Source organism: Podarcis raffonei, chromosome Z (assembly GCF_027172205.1).
Source record: "Podarcis raffonei isolate rPodRaf1 chromosome Z, rPodRaf1.pri, whole genome shotgun sequence".
Classification (NCBI taxonomy): domain Eukaryota; kingdom Metazoa; phylum Chordata; class Lepidosauria; order Squamata; family Lacertidae; genus Podarcis; species Podarcis raffonei.
Window position 1 is genome coordinate 23678648 of NC_070621.1, and position 14382 is coordinate 23693029.

The following is a 14382-nucleotide window of genomic DNA, read 5'->3' on the forward strand; positions in this document are numbered from 1 at the left end:
GCCCATGACACACCTCACTGGCCAGGCCCCAGGCACTCTGAATGTTTTTGTCTTGCTGAAATTTGTCTTTGATTTATGACAGTCCACTTATGCCCCCCCCCCAAATCAGGATGTTGTACCAGAGGTTCTAGGACACTTGATTAACTAAAATTATATCCCACTCCTCTGCCCAATATCTAGTTAGCAGGAGCAGATCACAACACTGTGCTGGCACCCACAAATTTATTTAAAAGGTGAGTCTCCAGAAAGAAATGTTTTATGCCCCCCTCAAGTAGTTTAGTTGAGAAAATGCAGTGACTGATCACATTTCCCCAAGCTCTGTTATCTTGGTATAAACATGGAATCAGGTAGATGGTGAAAATAAGGAAGCTGTCAGGGTGTTGGGGAAAAGGCCATTGCTCAGTGGTAGAACATCTGCTTTGCATGCAGAAGGACCCAGGTTCAATCCCTGGCATCTCCAGGTAGGGCTGAGATTGTTCCCCATCTGAAACTCTGGAGACCTAGAAAGCTGCTCCCCCTCAGTGTTAGCTATACTGAATTAGGTAAAGCAATGGTATGAGGCAGCTTCCTGTCTTTCTCCCATCCAGGTACTAACCAGGCCTGACTCTTCTTAGCTTCAGAGATCAAATGAGATTGGTTGTGTTCAGGGTAGTACAGTCGTAGACATCTTCCTGTCTTTCTGTGTGTACTTTTTAAAAGGAGACCTGCATCGTTCCACACAAATGCAGAATTGTATGCAATGTCACTCCCCTCCATTGTCTCCACTGAATACCCACCAAAATATACATACCGCAGGATCAGTCTCAGACATCATAAACTACCTATGAACAAAGCACAGCATGTTCCTATGAGCGCTCATCACAAGAAACACCAGGAGACTTAGTCTCCTCTAATTTTAGTTTCCTTAGAATGAACACAAAATAAAGAATATTACTTCTTTTTTCTTCCTCCTTCTACTTAAAAAACAAAGAAATAAAAACAAAAGAGGCTGAACTGAAGGTTCTCTGACCCCAGAAAAAAGAAATGGTTCTGAGTTTGAGGTGAAAAAAAAGTCACCTCTCATTGTGCATGGATGTTTTCCCCCTATCCCAAGGCTGATTCATAACAGGAAATCGAACAGATGTATCCCTTTTATACCCACAGTTAGAGCACCTCTGTCCAATTGGGGGCAGCTGCTGTACTTTCAGCCCTTTTGACAACGTGCGGAATGGTCCACAAATTAAACTTTTTCGTTTTCTTGTCTTTGCTCAACAATTTTTTCTCTCTCACCTTGTCAAGCAGGTCCCTGCCTGGCAATTTCCTCCACTGTTCAGCCCTGCCTAGGTGCCCTCGTTTCTAAGGCCTAGAATGGGGAACCTCTTTGCCTTGGTAGCCACTTGCAAACCTCTAAGCCTTTCTATATGGTATGGTATGGCTCATTTATATGCCACTTTTTAGCCCAAGCCCCCCAAAGCTGTGAACAACATAGTGTGCATCTCCAGTTAGAACTGGGGTGCAGAACCTCCAGCCTGTGGGGTGAATGCAGTGCCTATCTGCCCATGAGGCAAGGTGAGGCTGTTGCCTCAGGGCAGAAGGCTCTGGGACTGCAGTTCCCTATCCTTGCCTCAATATCCTGAGATTGTCTGGGACTTGATTGCTTAGGACTTTCTAGAAAGAAAAGAAAGCATTTGTTTGTATTTCAGAATTAAAAAGAAATATATTAAAATAATTCATTTATATTTCAGGGGGTAACCTTTTAAACTTGTGATTAGGGATTTGGCAAAATCAAAGCAAATGAACATGATATTCCTGTTTTCTCTCTCTCTGAAGGAATCAATAGAACAACAATTCAAATATCTGTTTTTAGTAAGTATTGCCCCCCCCACTTTAGGGTTAATTAATATAATGAATAGCATGATTCAGAAACCCCTTTATAACTCCAGAATAATTTTTATATGCATTTTGTTATTAAATATTACTCCAACCCTGATAGTGAAGCAAAATGATTCATTGAATAAAATAATAATTTCTGGGGAAACAAATGAGTAATTATTGACTTTAAAATGAAAAATGGGACTATTGAAAACATTTTAATTCTTTATGAAACAGAAACAATGGTGGGTTGTGCACATGCATATAACAATTATGAGGGGCACATTAATTATGAGGCAGAGATAAATAGTATGAGAATGAGTGACTTAAGGAAGTCCTTTGTGGGAGGCATATATAATTCTGTTTTGTTGTATGCTAGAGGGATGTGATTGCTGTATAAGGAGTCAATCATAAACTGATAAGAGGTTACCATGGCGGCAACATTTCTTAAGCTACTGAATGAAATTAGTGCTTTGCTGAAATATGATACACACACCCCATTTCTGAGAAATATACTTCCATTTTTCTGCCTCCTTCTCAGTTCAGTTTTAGAATTTCTTTGGAATTTTGATGGGTGGAACACAGAAAGCTGCCTTATACCTAGTCAGACATTGGGTCCATCTAGCTCAGTGTTGTTGAGGCTGAGTTGTCCCTGGTGTCTCCAGGTAAGGTTGGGAAGACCCCTGCCTGAAATACACGAGGGCTAGAATGCTACTAGCCCAGAGATGGGTGGAAGAAGAAATACCAACAAAAGAAGAATGGCAGATGACACTGATGGAGTATGTGGAGATGGAGAAACTGACGGGGAAGATCCGAAACCAGGAAGATCAAGTATTTTCTAAAGACTGGAGTAAATTTGTAATTTATTTAAAAGACCGTTGTAAACAGTTAAAATCTTTGGCAGAGATGTAATTACACTTGCAATGTGGAATTATTTATGGTAATGATGGTAATATAATAGATGGATAATGGTAATGGTAAAGGTAAAGGGACCCCTGACCGTTAGGTCCAGTTGCGGACAACTCTGGGGTTGCTGCGCGCATCTCGCTTTACTGGCCGTGGGAGCCGGCATACAGCTTCCGGGTCATGTGGCCAGCATGACTAAGCTGCTTCTGGTGAACCAGAGCAGCGCACAGAAACGCCGTTTACCTTCCCGCTGGAGCGGTACCTATTTATCTACTTGCACTTTGACGTGCTTTCAAACTGCTAGGTTGGCAGGAGCTGGGACCGAACAACGGGAGCTCACCTCGTTGCGGGGATTTGAACTGTCAACCTTCTGATTGGCAAGCCCTAGGCAGTTGTTTAACCCACAGCGCCACCCGCATCCCTGGATAATGGTAAAAGATGCAGCAAATTTAAACTTAAACATGGAACCCATGGAGGGAGGGAAGGAGGTCTGAAGCTTAGAAAGAACCTTTTTATTTTTAATGTTTGAAATGGTTATGTTTCATATGTATAAAATTATCAAAAACCCAATAAAAATTATATACATATATATATATATAAAGAAATATGTGAGGGTTGCTGCCAGCTGGTGTTCAGCTAGATAGACCAATGGTCTGAATCAATATAAGGCAGCTTCCTCTGTGTACATAATCAAACTGGATTCTTCAGTATCTCCTTGCTGTGGCTGATGTGTAGCAACAGCCCATTTTTAACCAATTCCAAGATCTAAAAATAACTTGAGTTGCACTTTAAAAATCATGCATCTCCAACGCAAATTTAATAAGACAAGGACTGTGAAATGAAGCTGCTTTTACAAAAAGAATATTTCTTTAAAAGAGTGGGGGGGGGGAGATACAACCTACCACATTCATCTGGTGTGAATTCAGAGCTTACTAAGTGATACACTTGCAAAAGGCTAATGCACGGTGAACGGGTGTAACCAACGTCTTCAGGCACAGAAGTAACACATTGCCACAAATAGCAAATGTATGCATTTAGCATGTTGGAGGAATGAAGCAGCAAGCATACAGAGGTGCAACCAGTTCTCTGGCAATGTTCAATTCAGCCCATGACCCCCAAATCCAAGCTAGGATAGCAAATGCCAAAACTGTTTCGACAATAGTCTGTTGGTAACTTTGACAAAACTAGAAAACTGTCCCATGTCTTTTTCAGCAAGTGGGTGTGACTGTTAGGCACTTTTGTAGCAAAGGTAATTAATTTCCAGTTAAGATGTGTGCCACACTATCCAAAATCTGATGGTCAAAAACCGCAGACGGGCCTCAACTCACATAAAATGGAGTCAGTTTGCATGTCTGTGTGCAAATCACCAAATGCTGAATAAAGAAGTTGAGCTGACAGTCAAGCATGTGTAGACAGGCCCTCTGTGCATATTTTCATGCTGTGTGAAAGAATAACAAGGCTGCTGAGCAGTGGGCAGAGCATGAAGGGAGTTGAAGGAAAGGAGGATGAGTATCGGGGGATATGGAAAATTCTTCCATCATCAAAGACATCCAACAACTTCTTCCTCCACTCCCACATTTCCTTAGCTCCATCTGCCAAATCACAGAATAGCGTCAGCTCAGGCTTACTGAGTCTGCAGGTGTCTCTTGCATGGTACCCTGCTAACGTTACAACTCTAGCCAGACAAAGAACTCCAGTGACGCAGCGGGGTAATAGACTTGCCAAGTGATTAACCAGAAGTGTGTTTCTGAACACAGTGATGCAGTTCCTCTTTTTTCAGAAGGGGGCAACATGTCAAGGGGCGATCGACACCTGGCAGCAACACTGTTATATTACTGGCACTAGGCAAGGGTATTTTAGCTTCGCCTGTTATTTAAGCAGGAACAAAAGATGCTGCTTTTACACTGTTGGTCCACTTAGCTCAGTGCTAGGTAGGCTGTCCAATCTGACTGGCAACCGCTCTTCAAGGTACCGGACTGGAGTCTTTCCAGGGACTGAACCAGGGGACCTGCTGCTAAGATACAGCCCTCCCTGTTCCAGCATTTCAATGACTTTTTTTGTATTTTGTCTTGGTTTTGTAAACTATTCTAGAAGCTCAGCTGAATGGCAGTGCCCAATTTTAAAAAACAAAATAAGAGGAAAATCCACATTTGCTGTGCTTCTAATGCAATAGTGGAAACCTGTGGCTCTCCAGCTGTTGTTGGACTCAGCATGGCCAATGGTCATGGATGATGGGAGCTGTAGTCCAGCAACATCTGGAGGATCTCCACCCTCGCTCTAACAGCAGTGCGAGCAGCAGGAAGAAGCCGGTGAACATCTTTTTCTCCAAGCTGTGAAAAGCATTACTAGCTAATGTCTGCATGTTAAGTTTCTGTTAAAGGCAGAGGAATATATGTGGGTGTTACCACCCTTCCAAAATACAACAGCTGCCTCTCCTGGCACACTCCCTCCCAAGCCACCCTCCTGCCACAACTAAGGATAGATTAAACCTTTGGAGTTTGCCAATTGCAAATTCACACTCTTCAAACATACTAAACATGCAATGTCAAGTGCTACCCTTGTCTTTGGGTTAAAGTGTTAAAGGGCTTCAGGTCTGCTTTGATGAAAGGTGTAAAAGCTGACCTGAATAACAAAAGAGTTTCCCCAGTGCTCCACTTGAGAGAAGAATCAAGGAAGGGTGTTTTTTTCCTCCCTTGTTCCATACCTTTCAAATTTGTTGGTTTTACGCCACAAAACTCTAGGGCCTTAAAAGAGGATTGGATAAATTCATGGAAGATAAGGCTATCAATAGCTACTAGCCATGATGGAGGCTATGCTCTGCCTCCAGTCAGAGGCAGAAATGCTTTTGAATACCAGTTGCTGGAAACCGAAGGAGTGGAGAGGACTCTTGCTCTTGGTCTCTCTTGCTGATTTCCCAGAATGGGCTTCTGGTTGGCCCCTGTGAGAAGAGGACACTGGACGAGATGGGCCATTGGCCTGATCCAGCAGGCTCTTCTTATGCTCTTATTCCTTGTCCTAAACCCTTGGAGAGCTGCTGCCAGTCATTGCACACAGAAGCATCTTTTTTAAAAAACCTACATCTGCTATTGCAAAAACTTACATGGTCTGCTTCATCAGATGCAGTAACACTAATTAATTGGAGCTTTCTTCCAGTTTTAAATAGCAGGTGCGTTGCATTGCACTGTATGGTTTCAATCACTGGTTTCATTTTATCAAATAGGTTTACATATAAATATAATGCAATAGATGTAAACCAATTTGATAATTTCGTTGTAAAGGTGAAAAACATTATAGAAGTTTCCTAAATAAACATATTAACAACTTTTTAAGAAACATCAAATTCTGCTGAATATTCAGATTTTATAATTTGGATTTAGTGGTTGAAATCTCAACACCCACACACCCACCAAACACCCACCCACACAAAACCATAACTTAAATTTTGAAGTCAAATCCAAAAGTTTGATCAGGTTGCTTTTTGCAACTCCTCAAAAAGATGTTTTCTGATTGATGAGTGAAGGTATCACAAATATCTGCCAATTTTTATTACAAGTCCTCTGCTGCAGAGCAGAGAAGGCAGTAAGATGGCTGCAGTCTGTTTGTTCCATTTTGTAAAATGGTTCAACAAAGTTTCCAATTGTTTTACAAACAGAGAATAATATGCAGCTAGCTTCAACTGAAATGCTGCCGTTCCACAAAGCCTTGGAGAAGACCCAGAATATTCTGTTTATTTGTTCTAGGGTGAGAATTAAAAATACCCTTACCAGACCATAAGTAGTTTTTAATCCTCCCCCCACCCACCTTTGCTTTGTACTCAAGTCTGGAGTAACCATTTTCTCCCATGTTTTTTCTCCTTCTTTCCATTCTTGGCTCACCAGGATGTATAGTTGCCAGCTGTTTGTTAAGATTCCCTTTTGTTCACTCTCTCCCCTCCTCTCTAATATTTCATGACATTTGCTGCCTGAAACTTTGGCTCTCAACAAGAATTTAATCCAACAAAACAAAAACACAGCAACCCACCAGCTTCTTGGACAGCTCTTAATGTGCAAACATATAAAGGAAGAATGGGTTTATATATATAAAAAAAGGGGGTCCAGTGGCCTCCAGGAGACTCAAAGAGACCTACATGCAAAGCAAGCAAGAGGGTTATATTCCTCATGCCAGATTAAATTCCATCTGTCTGTAGAGTGGGTTGGAAACATGGGTGGCCCAAGCATAGGGCTACTACATGTATCTTTATACAGGAAGTTTAAGGAGGAACGGACTTTGCAACAATCCTTACATTTACGGATCAGTGAATCCATCAATTCTGGTTTACTCAGTTTCTCACATTCCAACCGCAAGTCCAGTTTGCCTCATTTCCATATTAACTTGCAATTCCTTTTATATTTTTGTAGAAGTCCACACAAAACTTTGGCTGTTTCTCCTCATATATGCAAACAACACCCCCCCCCATTAATACAGCAATCCATCAAGTGCTTATTACAGTGGATCAAACAATATACAAAATATAAAATGCAAAATCAGAGTCTCTGTAGGGCCAATGATTATTTATTACTACGGACAAGCTAGGAACTAACAATCGTAAGTCTGAGAGATGTGGCAACATCTAGATATTTGCCATTATAAGAGAATAAGTGAGTTCCGGCACCTCTTTTTCTAGAAAAATAGCACTGAATAGAACATATCCATTATAGTAAAAGTAGTCCTCAATAACCCTCTCTTCCATGAATTTGTCTACTCTTCTTCTAAAATCACCCAGGTTGGTGGCCAGCACTATATGCTGTGGGACTGAGCTGAATAGTTTAACTATAGGCTATGTGATTAAGTACCTCATGTTGTCTAGGATCATTCAAGAAACCCCTTCATTAGATGGTAAATTGTGCAATACGTTCTTTTCAGCACCTGAAGACATTCTTATTTAGACAAGCCTGCCCATAAGTTTCCAAGTTTGTATGAGTTTTATTTTGTTTTTAGTCTGTTCTATTGTGGTATAAACTTTCTGTATGTTTTAAATTACCATATACTTGCAAAATTATTGGGGTGGGGTTGTTGTTGCCTTTATCAGTATTAATTCTGTACCTTTAATTCAGATTTTCTTATGATTTATGTGGAAATACTTTAATTTATTTAATTTGATGTTTTATTTATTGTTTATGACCACTTCTGTTTTGTTTGTAATTATGTATTTTTCCATGTTGTTGACTGCCTTGCGCATGGTTTGAACTATGGAAAGGTGGCATGAAATTAAGTATGCAGGCATACTTGTACTTTATATGTACTTTTTAATTTTAATGGGGTTTTTTTGGTAAACCGCTTTGAGCATTTTTTCTACAATTAAGTGGTGTATAAATTTTCTCCAAGGGTCGCGGGTGGCGCTGTGGGTTAAACCACAGAGCCTAGGGCTTGCTGATCAGAAGGTCGGCGGTCGAATCCCCGCGACGGGGTGAGCTCCCGTTGCTCAGTCCCTGCTCCTGCCAACCTAGCAGTTCGAAAGCACGTCAAAGTGCAAGTAGATAAATAGGTACCGCTCCGGCGGGAAGGTAAACGGCGTTTCCGTGCGCTGCTCTGGTTTGCCAGAAGCGGCTTAGTCATGCTGGCCACATGACCCGGAAGTTATACGCCGGCTCCCTCGGGCAATAAAGCGAGATGAGCGCTGCAACCCCAGAGTCGGCCACGACTGGACCTAATGGTCAGGGGTCCCTTTACCTTTACTTAAATTTTCTCCAAGGTTTGCCATGTCAAAATGTTGTAGTGACAGTAAAAGCCACATCTGAGAGGACTTACAAGTACTTAACGGATCCACCAGTAATGATGTAGACCACACTTCCAGATATTTTGGACTACAACTCCCATAAGTCCCAGACAGCATGACCAATGGCAAGGACTGTTTACAACTGCCATTGAGCAACATCTGGAGAGCCGCAGGTTACCCCACCTTCCATACTACATAAATATGGGAGCACTGCATGCTAGGTGCACACAGGGGGCAGGAAATATGTCAATTTCAGTCTCCCTCAGCATCTTGTTTTTCCAACCTTAAGTTCTGTTCTCTACATTTCCACATCACTTTGAAATTAATTTATCTTTTTAAAAAGTCCTCATGAAAAACCACCAGCATTTTAGTTTAAATTTCTCCTACTTTACTGTTTGTGAGCAATTTTGCCTAATGCACAAACACACGCATAAGGAGCCGCCCTATTCTTCTGACTGTAAATTTTTAGAACTGCTTTTATTCTTGCATTTTTATATTGCTGTAACATGCCCTGGGACCTTGTGGTGAAAGGTGGGCAAGGAATATTGTTACTCCTCTTTCAGTTCCTTCTTTGACCCACTTCTACAACCAGAGGATGTCACTATATCTTGTAGCAGTCAATGTAAAGTAGAGATGAGTTTCAAGAATTTGGAACACCATGATATCAGGAAATTAGTCAGTTCTAGCAAACATTATACAGCAACAAGGCAGGAAGATTCTGTGAGCCTCGTGTTGCAATAGCCACATATGTGTTTACATCACGGTTAGTTTATCCCTAACAAACCTGTTTGCGGGGGTGGGGAATGCATCCACATTCATAACAAGAATAGTCATATTACTATTCTTGTTATTGCTATTACGATTATGATTACTGTAAGTCACATCACAGGGAAAATAAATCAACACCAGAGATTCCTTTTCAGATCATCTTTTTTGGAAGAGCAATCTGTTGCTAAAACTTATGAAGCACCTGTTGTTAATTTCTCTCCTGCCCTCTACGTGCAGAAATATTTTTTCAGTATATGAATTATCAGCATTCTTTGAGCTGGAACGGTTGCAATAAGCAACATATTTACAGTAATTGCAATAATGATCCCAGTTTAATTCATGCCACCATGCTGATGCATGACAAAAGAACAACAGAGAGCACTTGGGCATGAAATCGTAAACAAATACAAATACGAAAAGCTTGCAAAAGCATTAACGGAGATGAATTGAATGGATTGTAGCCAGCACACAAGAAACCCTTTTGTTAACTGCCTGTGAATTTCATGCCAACTGATTTGTGTTTGCATCCCTAGTTACGGACAGTCAATTCTTTAACTAGAAAATAATTCTGTCTTGCACACAACATGCAAAAAAATCCGTTAGCCATAATCCACACTCCATCCAACCAATATTAAACAAAGCCATGAGACAAAATGTTGATATATCAAAATCAAACAGGATTTCTTGCCCTGAAAAACATTGATGGAAAAAACTTTGGCAGCAGAAATACAAGCACTGCAACAGACCTGCAAATAAGGCCCCCAGTCCTATGAGATGCTGAATTAAAGCAGAAGCTCAAAAGAATGGACATAGCAGACCTTGCCTTTCTTGTATACTGAATTTATTTGTCAATGTGTTAGTTGCCTTTCTAGTTACTGAATTACTGAAGTGATGTAAAACAATTTCAAAAAAGCTACCTCAACATTAAAAGCCAAGCTGTGGTGTCAAAATGAATTAGCTCACCCAAATTCCCAAAACCATCTTTTCCCAAAATCTATCAGAAATTTCCTGGGTACTTGGCTATACACTGGTGTCTGTATTTGGCATGATATGGCAGAAGCGGTGGGAACCTTTTTCAGTTTGACAACCACACTGCCTCATGGGCAGCCTTCCAGAAACTGTGAGCCAGTGGGGTGGGGAGGAGAAGCAAAAGTGGGTGGGACAACAGATGCGACTCTTATTTATTTTTATTCCAGCCATGCAAAAGTCGGAGCTTTATACATCCGCACACCTCTCTGTCCAGGCAAGCAAGAAGCAAAGACACTTTTCAGCCTGGCAAAAGCACTCAGGAGCAGGAGAAGAAAGCAGTGGGCCTGGGAAATCTTGAGGGCTGGACAGAGAGACCTATAGGGCCACATTGTCCCCTGGACAATGCTTCATCCCCTCTCACATATATCCTGCCTGTCCTTCAAGGAGCTCAAGGCAGCATATATGGTTCAATTAATTAATTTTATAATGAATGATTTTAGAGTGTTGTTTGTGTTGTACTTTTGTATTGTTTTATTGTTGTTAGCCGCCCTGAGCCCAGCTTCGGCTGGGGAGGGCGGGATATAAATAAAATTTATTATTATTATTATTATTCACCCCATCCCCATCTTATCTTCACAACAACCCTGTGAGGTAGGTGAGACTGAGAGTGTGGGAATCGGCCCAAGGCCACCTAGTGAGCTTTATTGGAATTTGAACCTGGACCTTTTCAGTCCACACTTCCGCTTATCCCATGCCTAGAAAGCATTGGTCCAAGCAGTTTCCCACTTGCCCCATACTTTGTAGGCATGGGTCTGAGACGTTTTGGCTATGCCCCACTGCTTTGCCCTGGAAAACCTGCTCTGTAGCACTAAATCAGAAAACCCAATTGCCGATTGCTGCATTTTAGCGCTAAACTGAGGGTTTCCCCAGGGGGCAGTGTTGGGTCAAAGGGAACTGTGGATGGAGCCCTAAGTCCAGCACTCTAACCACTACAACACACAAGCTCTGTGTCATTTATTATACAGTAGTACCTCGGGTTAAGAACTTAATTCGTTCTGGAGGTCCGTTCTTAACCTGAAGCACCACTTTAGCTAATGGGGCCTCCTGCTGCTGCCGCACCGCCGGAGCACGATCTCTGTTCTCATCCTGAAGCAAAGTTCTTAACTATTTCTGGGTTAGTGGAGTCTGTAACCTGAAGCGTATGTAACCCGAGGTACCACTGTACTGAAATAATGATAGTAATAACAGCTATAGCAGCAGGAGCAGGGAGCTCCTTGGATAGATGCCACATGTTTGTACATCAATTATACAAAGCATTTGGCCAGAAACTGCTTGCCATTCTCCTTTGCCCTGGAAACCAGAAACAGAGGAATAAGCTGGTTATTTAGATCTAATAGGTGCTTACCTAATACATCCAGCTCGACAGTGTGTTGTTCATGGACATTATGCTTAGTGTTGCTCAGGGTTATGGTGTAATTCCCAGCATGCTTTGGTTTCACATCCCTTATGATGAGCCTGTATTTCACTGGATCTAGTTCATAGCAGTCACTGTTCGCATTGGTCAGCTTCTTGCCATCCTTGTACCTATAATGTCCAGCAAGAAAGATACCAATTGAAAGATAGAGTAGAGGGGAACAAGGGCAATCCCATTATAGGGTTACTGAGACTTATTCTTCTTATTCTTTATTAACATGACTTCTATGCAACCCCTTAATTAAAGTTTTCTGGGCAATGTACACAAAAATGGTTCAAAATAAACAAGGGATTGGGAATACCAAATGCCAAACAAAACACACCACAGCACAGATTTAAGCACTGCAATTAAGCACGGGCAAGCCTGAGTAGACCTGCAAAGAACTGCTGTTAGATTGTTATGCTTTCCTCGCCCCCCTGCATCAGCATTTTCCTTCTGTCAATTCAAAGTACCTCCTTGGTTCTTACCAGGTCACTATGGGGCGGGGGACAGCTTGAACCTTCCAAGACAATTTCAGCATCTTTTGCCCTTCGATAACTTCATAGGGATTGATTTTCTTAAAGGAAACTTTGATGAAAGCTTCTCCTTAAAATAAACAAGAAAAATTGCAGGCATGAATCTCAAATTTGCTTTTTTGCAAAACAATAGTAACACAACGGATAATAAAAGCTGTGGAGCAGAAAGCAAGTAGATGGACTGGCCAGCCAGAAGTTAGTATAAAGTAAGAATAGGAAATGATGCTGCCATTTGAAACATGTGCTTCATTTTTTAATTAATTTAAACCTGCAGTTGATTTTGATCCCTAAAGGACACATGATCAAACCATTTGGAGAAAGGAATTTACAACATCTGCCTTCCTCACCTACTTTTGTGCTTTTACCAGCTCCAACATTCAATATCACTTGGTGGCAGTAGCCATAAGATATGGTGTTACGACTTCCTGGGTGCTGGATTTTCCACTGATACACACAGAGCTGTAGAAAGAGCCATGGTGGCTTCAGGGCACTATAAGGACGAGGGCCCCTCCCCTCATGGTTGTGTTTTAGTTGAGTGCGGGGATTGTGGTGCAGGGAATGGGTGCCTCTGGCAATTTCAAGTTATTATTTCTTCCCATCTAACACACAGTTCTCCACATTTCCACATCCGTTTGGAATTGTTTTTTGAAAAAGCAAGTCCTTGTGGAAATTCACCAGCATTTGCAGAATTTGCAAGCAATTTTGCCTAACATTTTTTTGCAAAGCATTTTCTGATTATAAAATGCATTTTGTATACTATTTTCACTAATTATGCATTTTTAAATGCATAGTTTACTCTAGTACATGCATTTTTAAAAACCAAAACAAAAAAACCAAAACATTACTTGGCTAGAGAATTGCATTGCAAGATTCAAAAAAGTGTGGATTTCAAAGGTTGGCTGTGTTTCAGTTCTCATATTGCAGTGTTGGCCAAACTTGGGTCTCCAGCTGTTTTTGGACTACAATTCCCATCATCCCTGACCACTGGCCTGTTAGCTAGGGATGGTGGGAGTTGTAGTCCAAAAACAGCTGGAGACCCAAGTTTGGCCAACACTGCCATATTGTTTCAGAAAGTGTGAATTAATTAGGTTTGCCTATAAATGTGAACTAGAGCAAATTTCTCCCCCATCGTTAGTGTGGTGCTGTTCCAAGGTAAGTACATAAAATGGTTGGGGAAGTAGTTTGAGTCTGATCACTTCGCAGGTGGGAGCTGGAAACTGATGGTTGATTACTAGGGTGAAAAGACAGATCCTCAGCTGTAGAGGATAACTCTATGAATGTGAACAAGTGATTAGGTGAAGGATGTTAGGCTTTTATTGATGTTGGTGGGGTCCTAGATTGGATTTGCTTTTAGTCTTGTAGCTAGGTTGCCAATGTGGTGGGGTGGTCTATTTGTATATGCTTCCAGGGGGGTGTTGGGACCAGTAGCTGATTATAATGAAGCACAGCGGGTTTGCAGTTGTGCGTGAGCCCAACAGCTGGCAAATATGTACAGGTGTAGTTTGATTGAAGTATAGGTGTGTTTGGACCATAAAGAAGGCTGATCGCCGAAGAATTGATGCTTTTGAATTATGGTGCTGGAGGAGACTCTTGAGAGTCCCATGGACTGCAAGAAGATCAAACCTATCCATTCTTAAGGAAATCAGCCCTGAGTGCTCACTGGAAGGACAGATCGTGAAGCTGAGGCTCCAATACTTTGGCCACCTCATGAGAAGAGAAGACTCCCTGGAAAAGACCCTGATGTTGGGAAAGATGGAGGGCACAAGGAGAAGAGGACGACAGAGGATGAGATGGTTGGACAGTGTTCTTGAAGCTACCAGCATGAGTTTGACCAAACTGCGGGAGGCAGTGGAAGACAGGAGTGCCTGGCGTGCTCTGGTCCATGGGGTCATGAAGAGTTGGACACGACTAAACGACTAAACAACAACAACAATAGGTGTGTTTTTGGATGTGCAATTTTGTGGGGGTATTGGGTGAATGGAATCCTATTTTATGGATTTTGATGCTTTAATTGCTTTATATACTGTTTGTTAATTTTGTTCTTTATACCTGCTTTGTGAAAACTTTTTTCTGATGAAAGGTGGTGTATACTTGAAATAACAACATTTAGGCAGCAGAGACATTTTCAAAATGCCCACCCTGAG

The 14382-nt window shown here is 41.6% G+C and overlaps 1 protein-coding gene across 3 annotated transcripts in view; it reads right to left on the reverse strand.

Annotated features, from left to right (window-relative positions):
* LOC128406212 (vascular endothelial growth factor receptor kdr-like) overlaps positions 1–14382 on the reverse strand; it is a 191127-nt gene that overhangs the window by 91802 nt on the left and 84943 nt on the right. For all 3 annotated transcript variants that reach the window (XM_053373359.1, XM_053373358.1, XM_053373360.1), the window contains exons 8-9: positions 12191–12308; positions 11655–11833 (exon numbers count right to left, since the gene is read on the reverse strand). In XM_053373359.1, coding sequence (XP_053229334.1) covers positions 11655–11833; positions 12191–12308 — 297 coding nt within the window. The remainder of the gene's footprint in view (positions 1–11654; positions 11834–12190; positions 12309–14382) is intronic.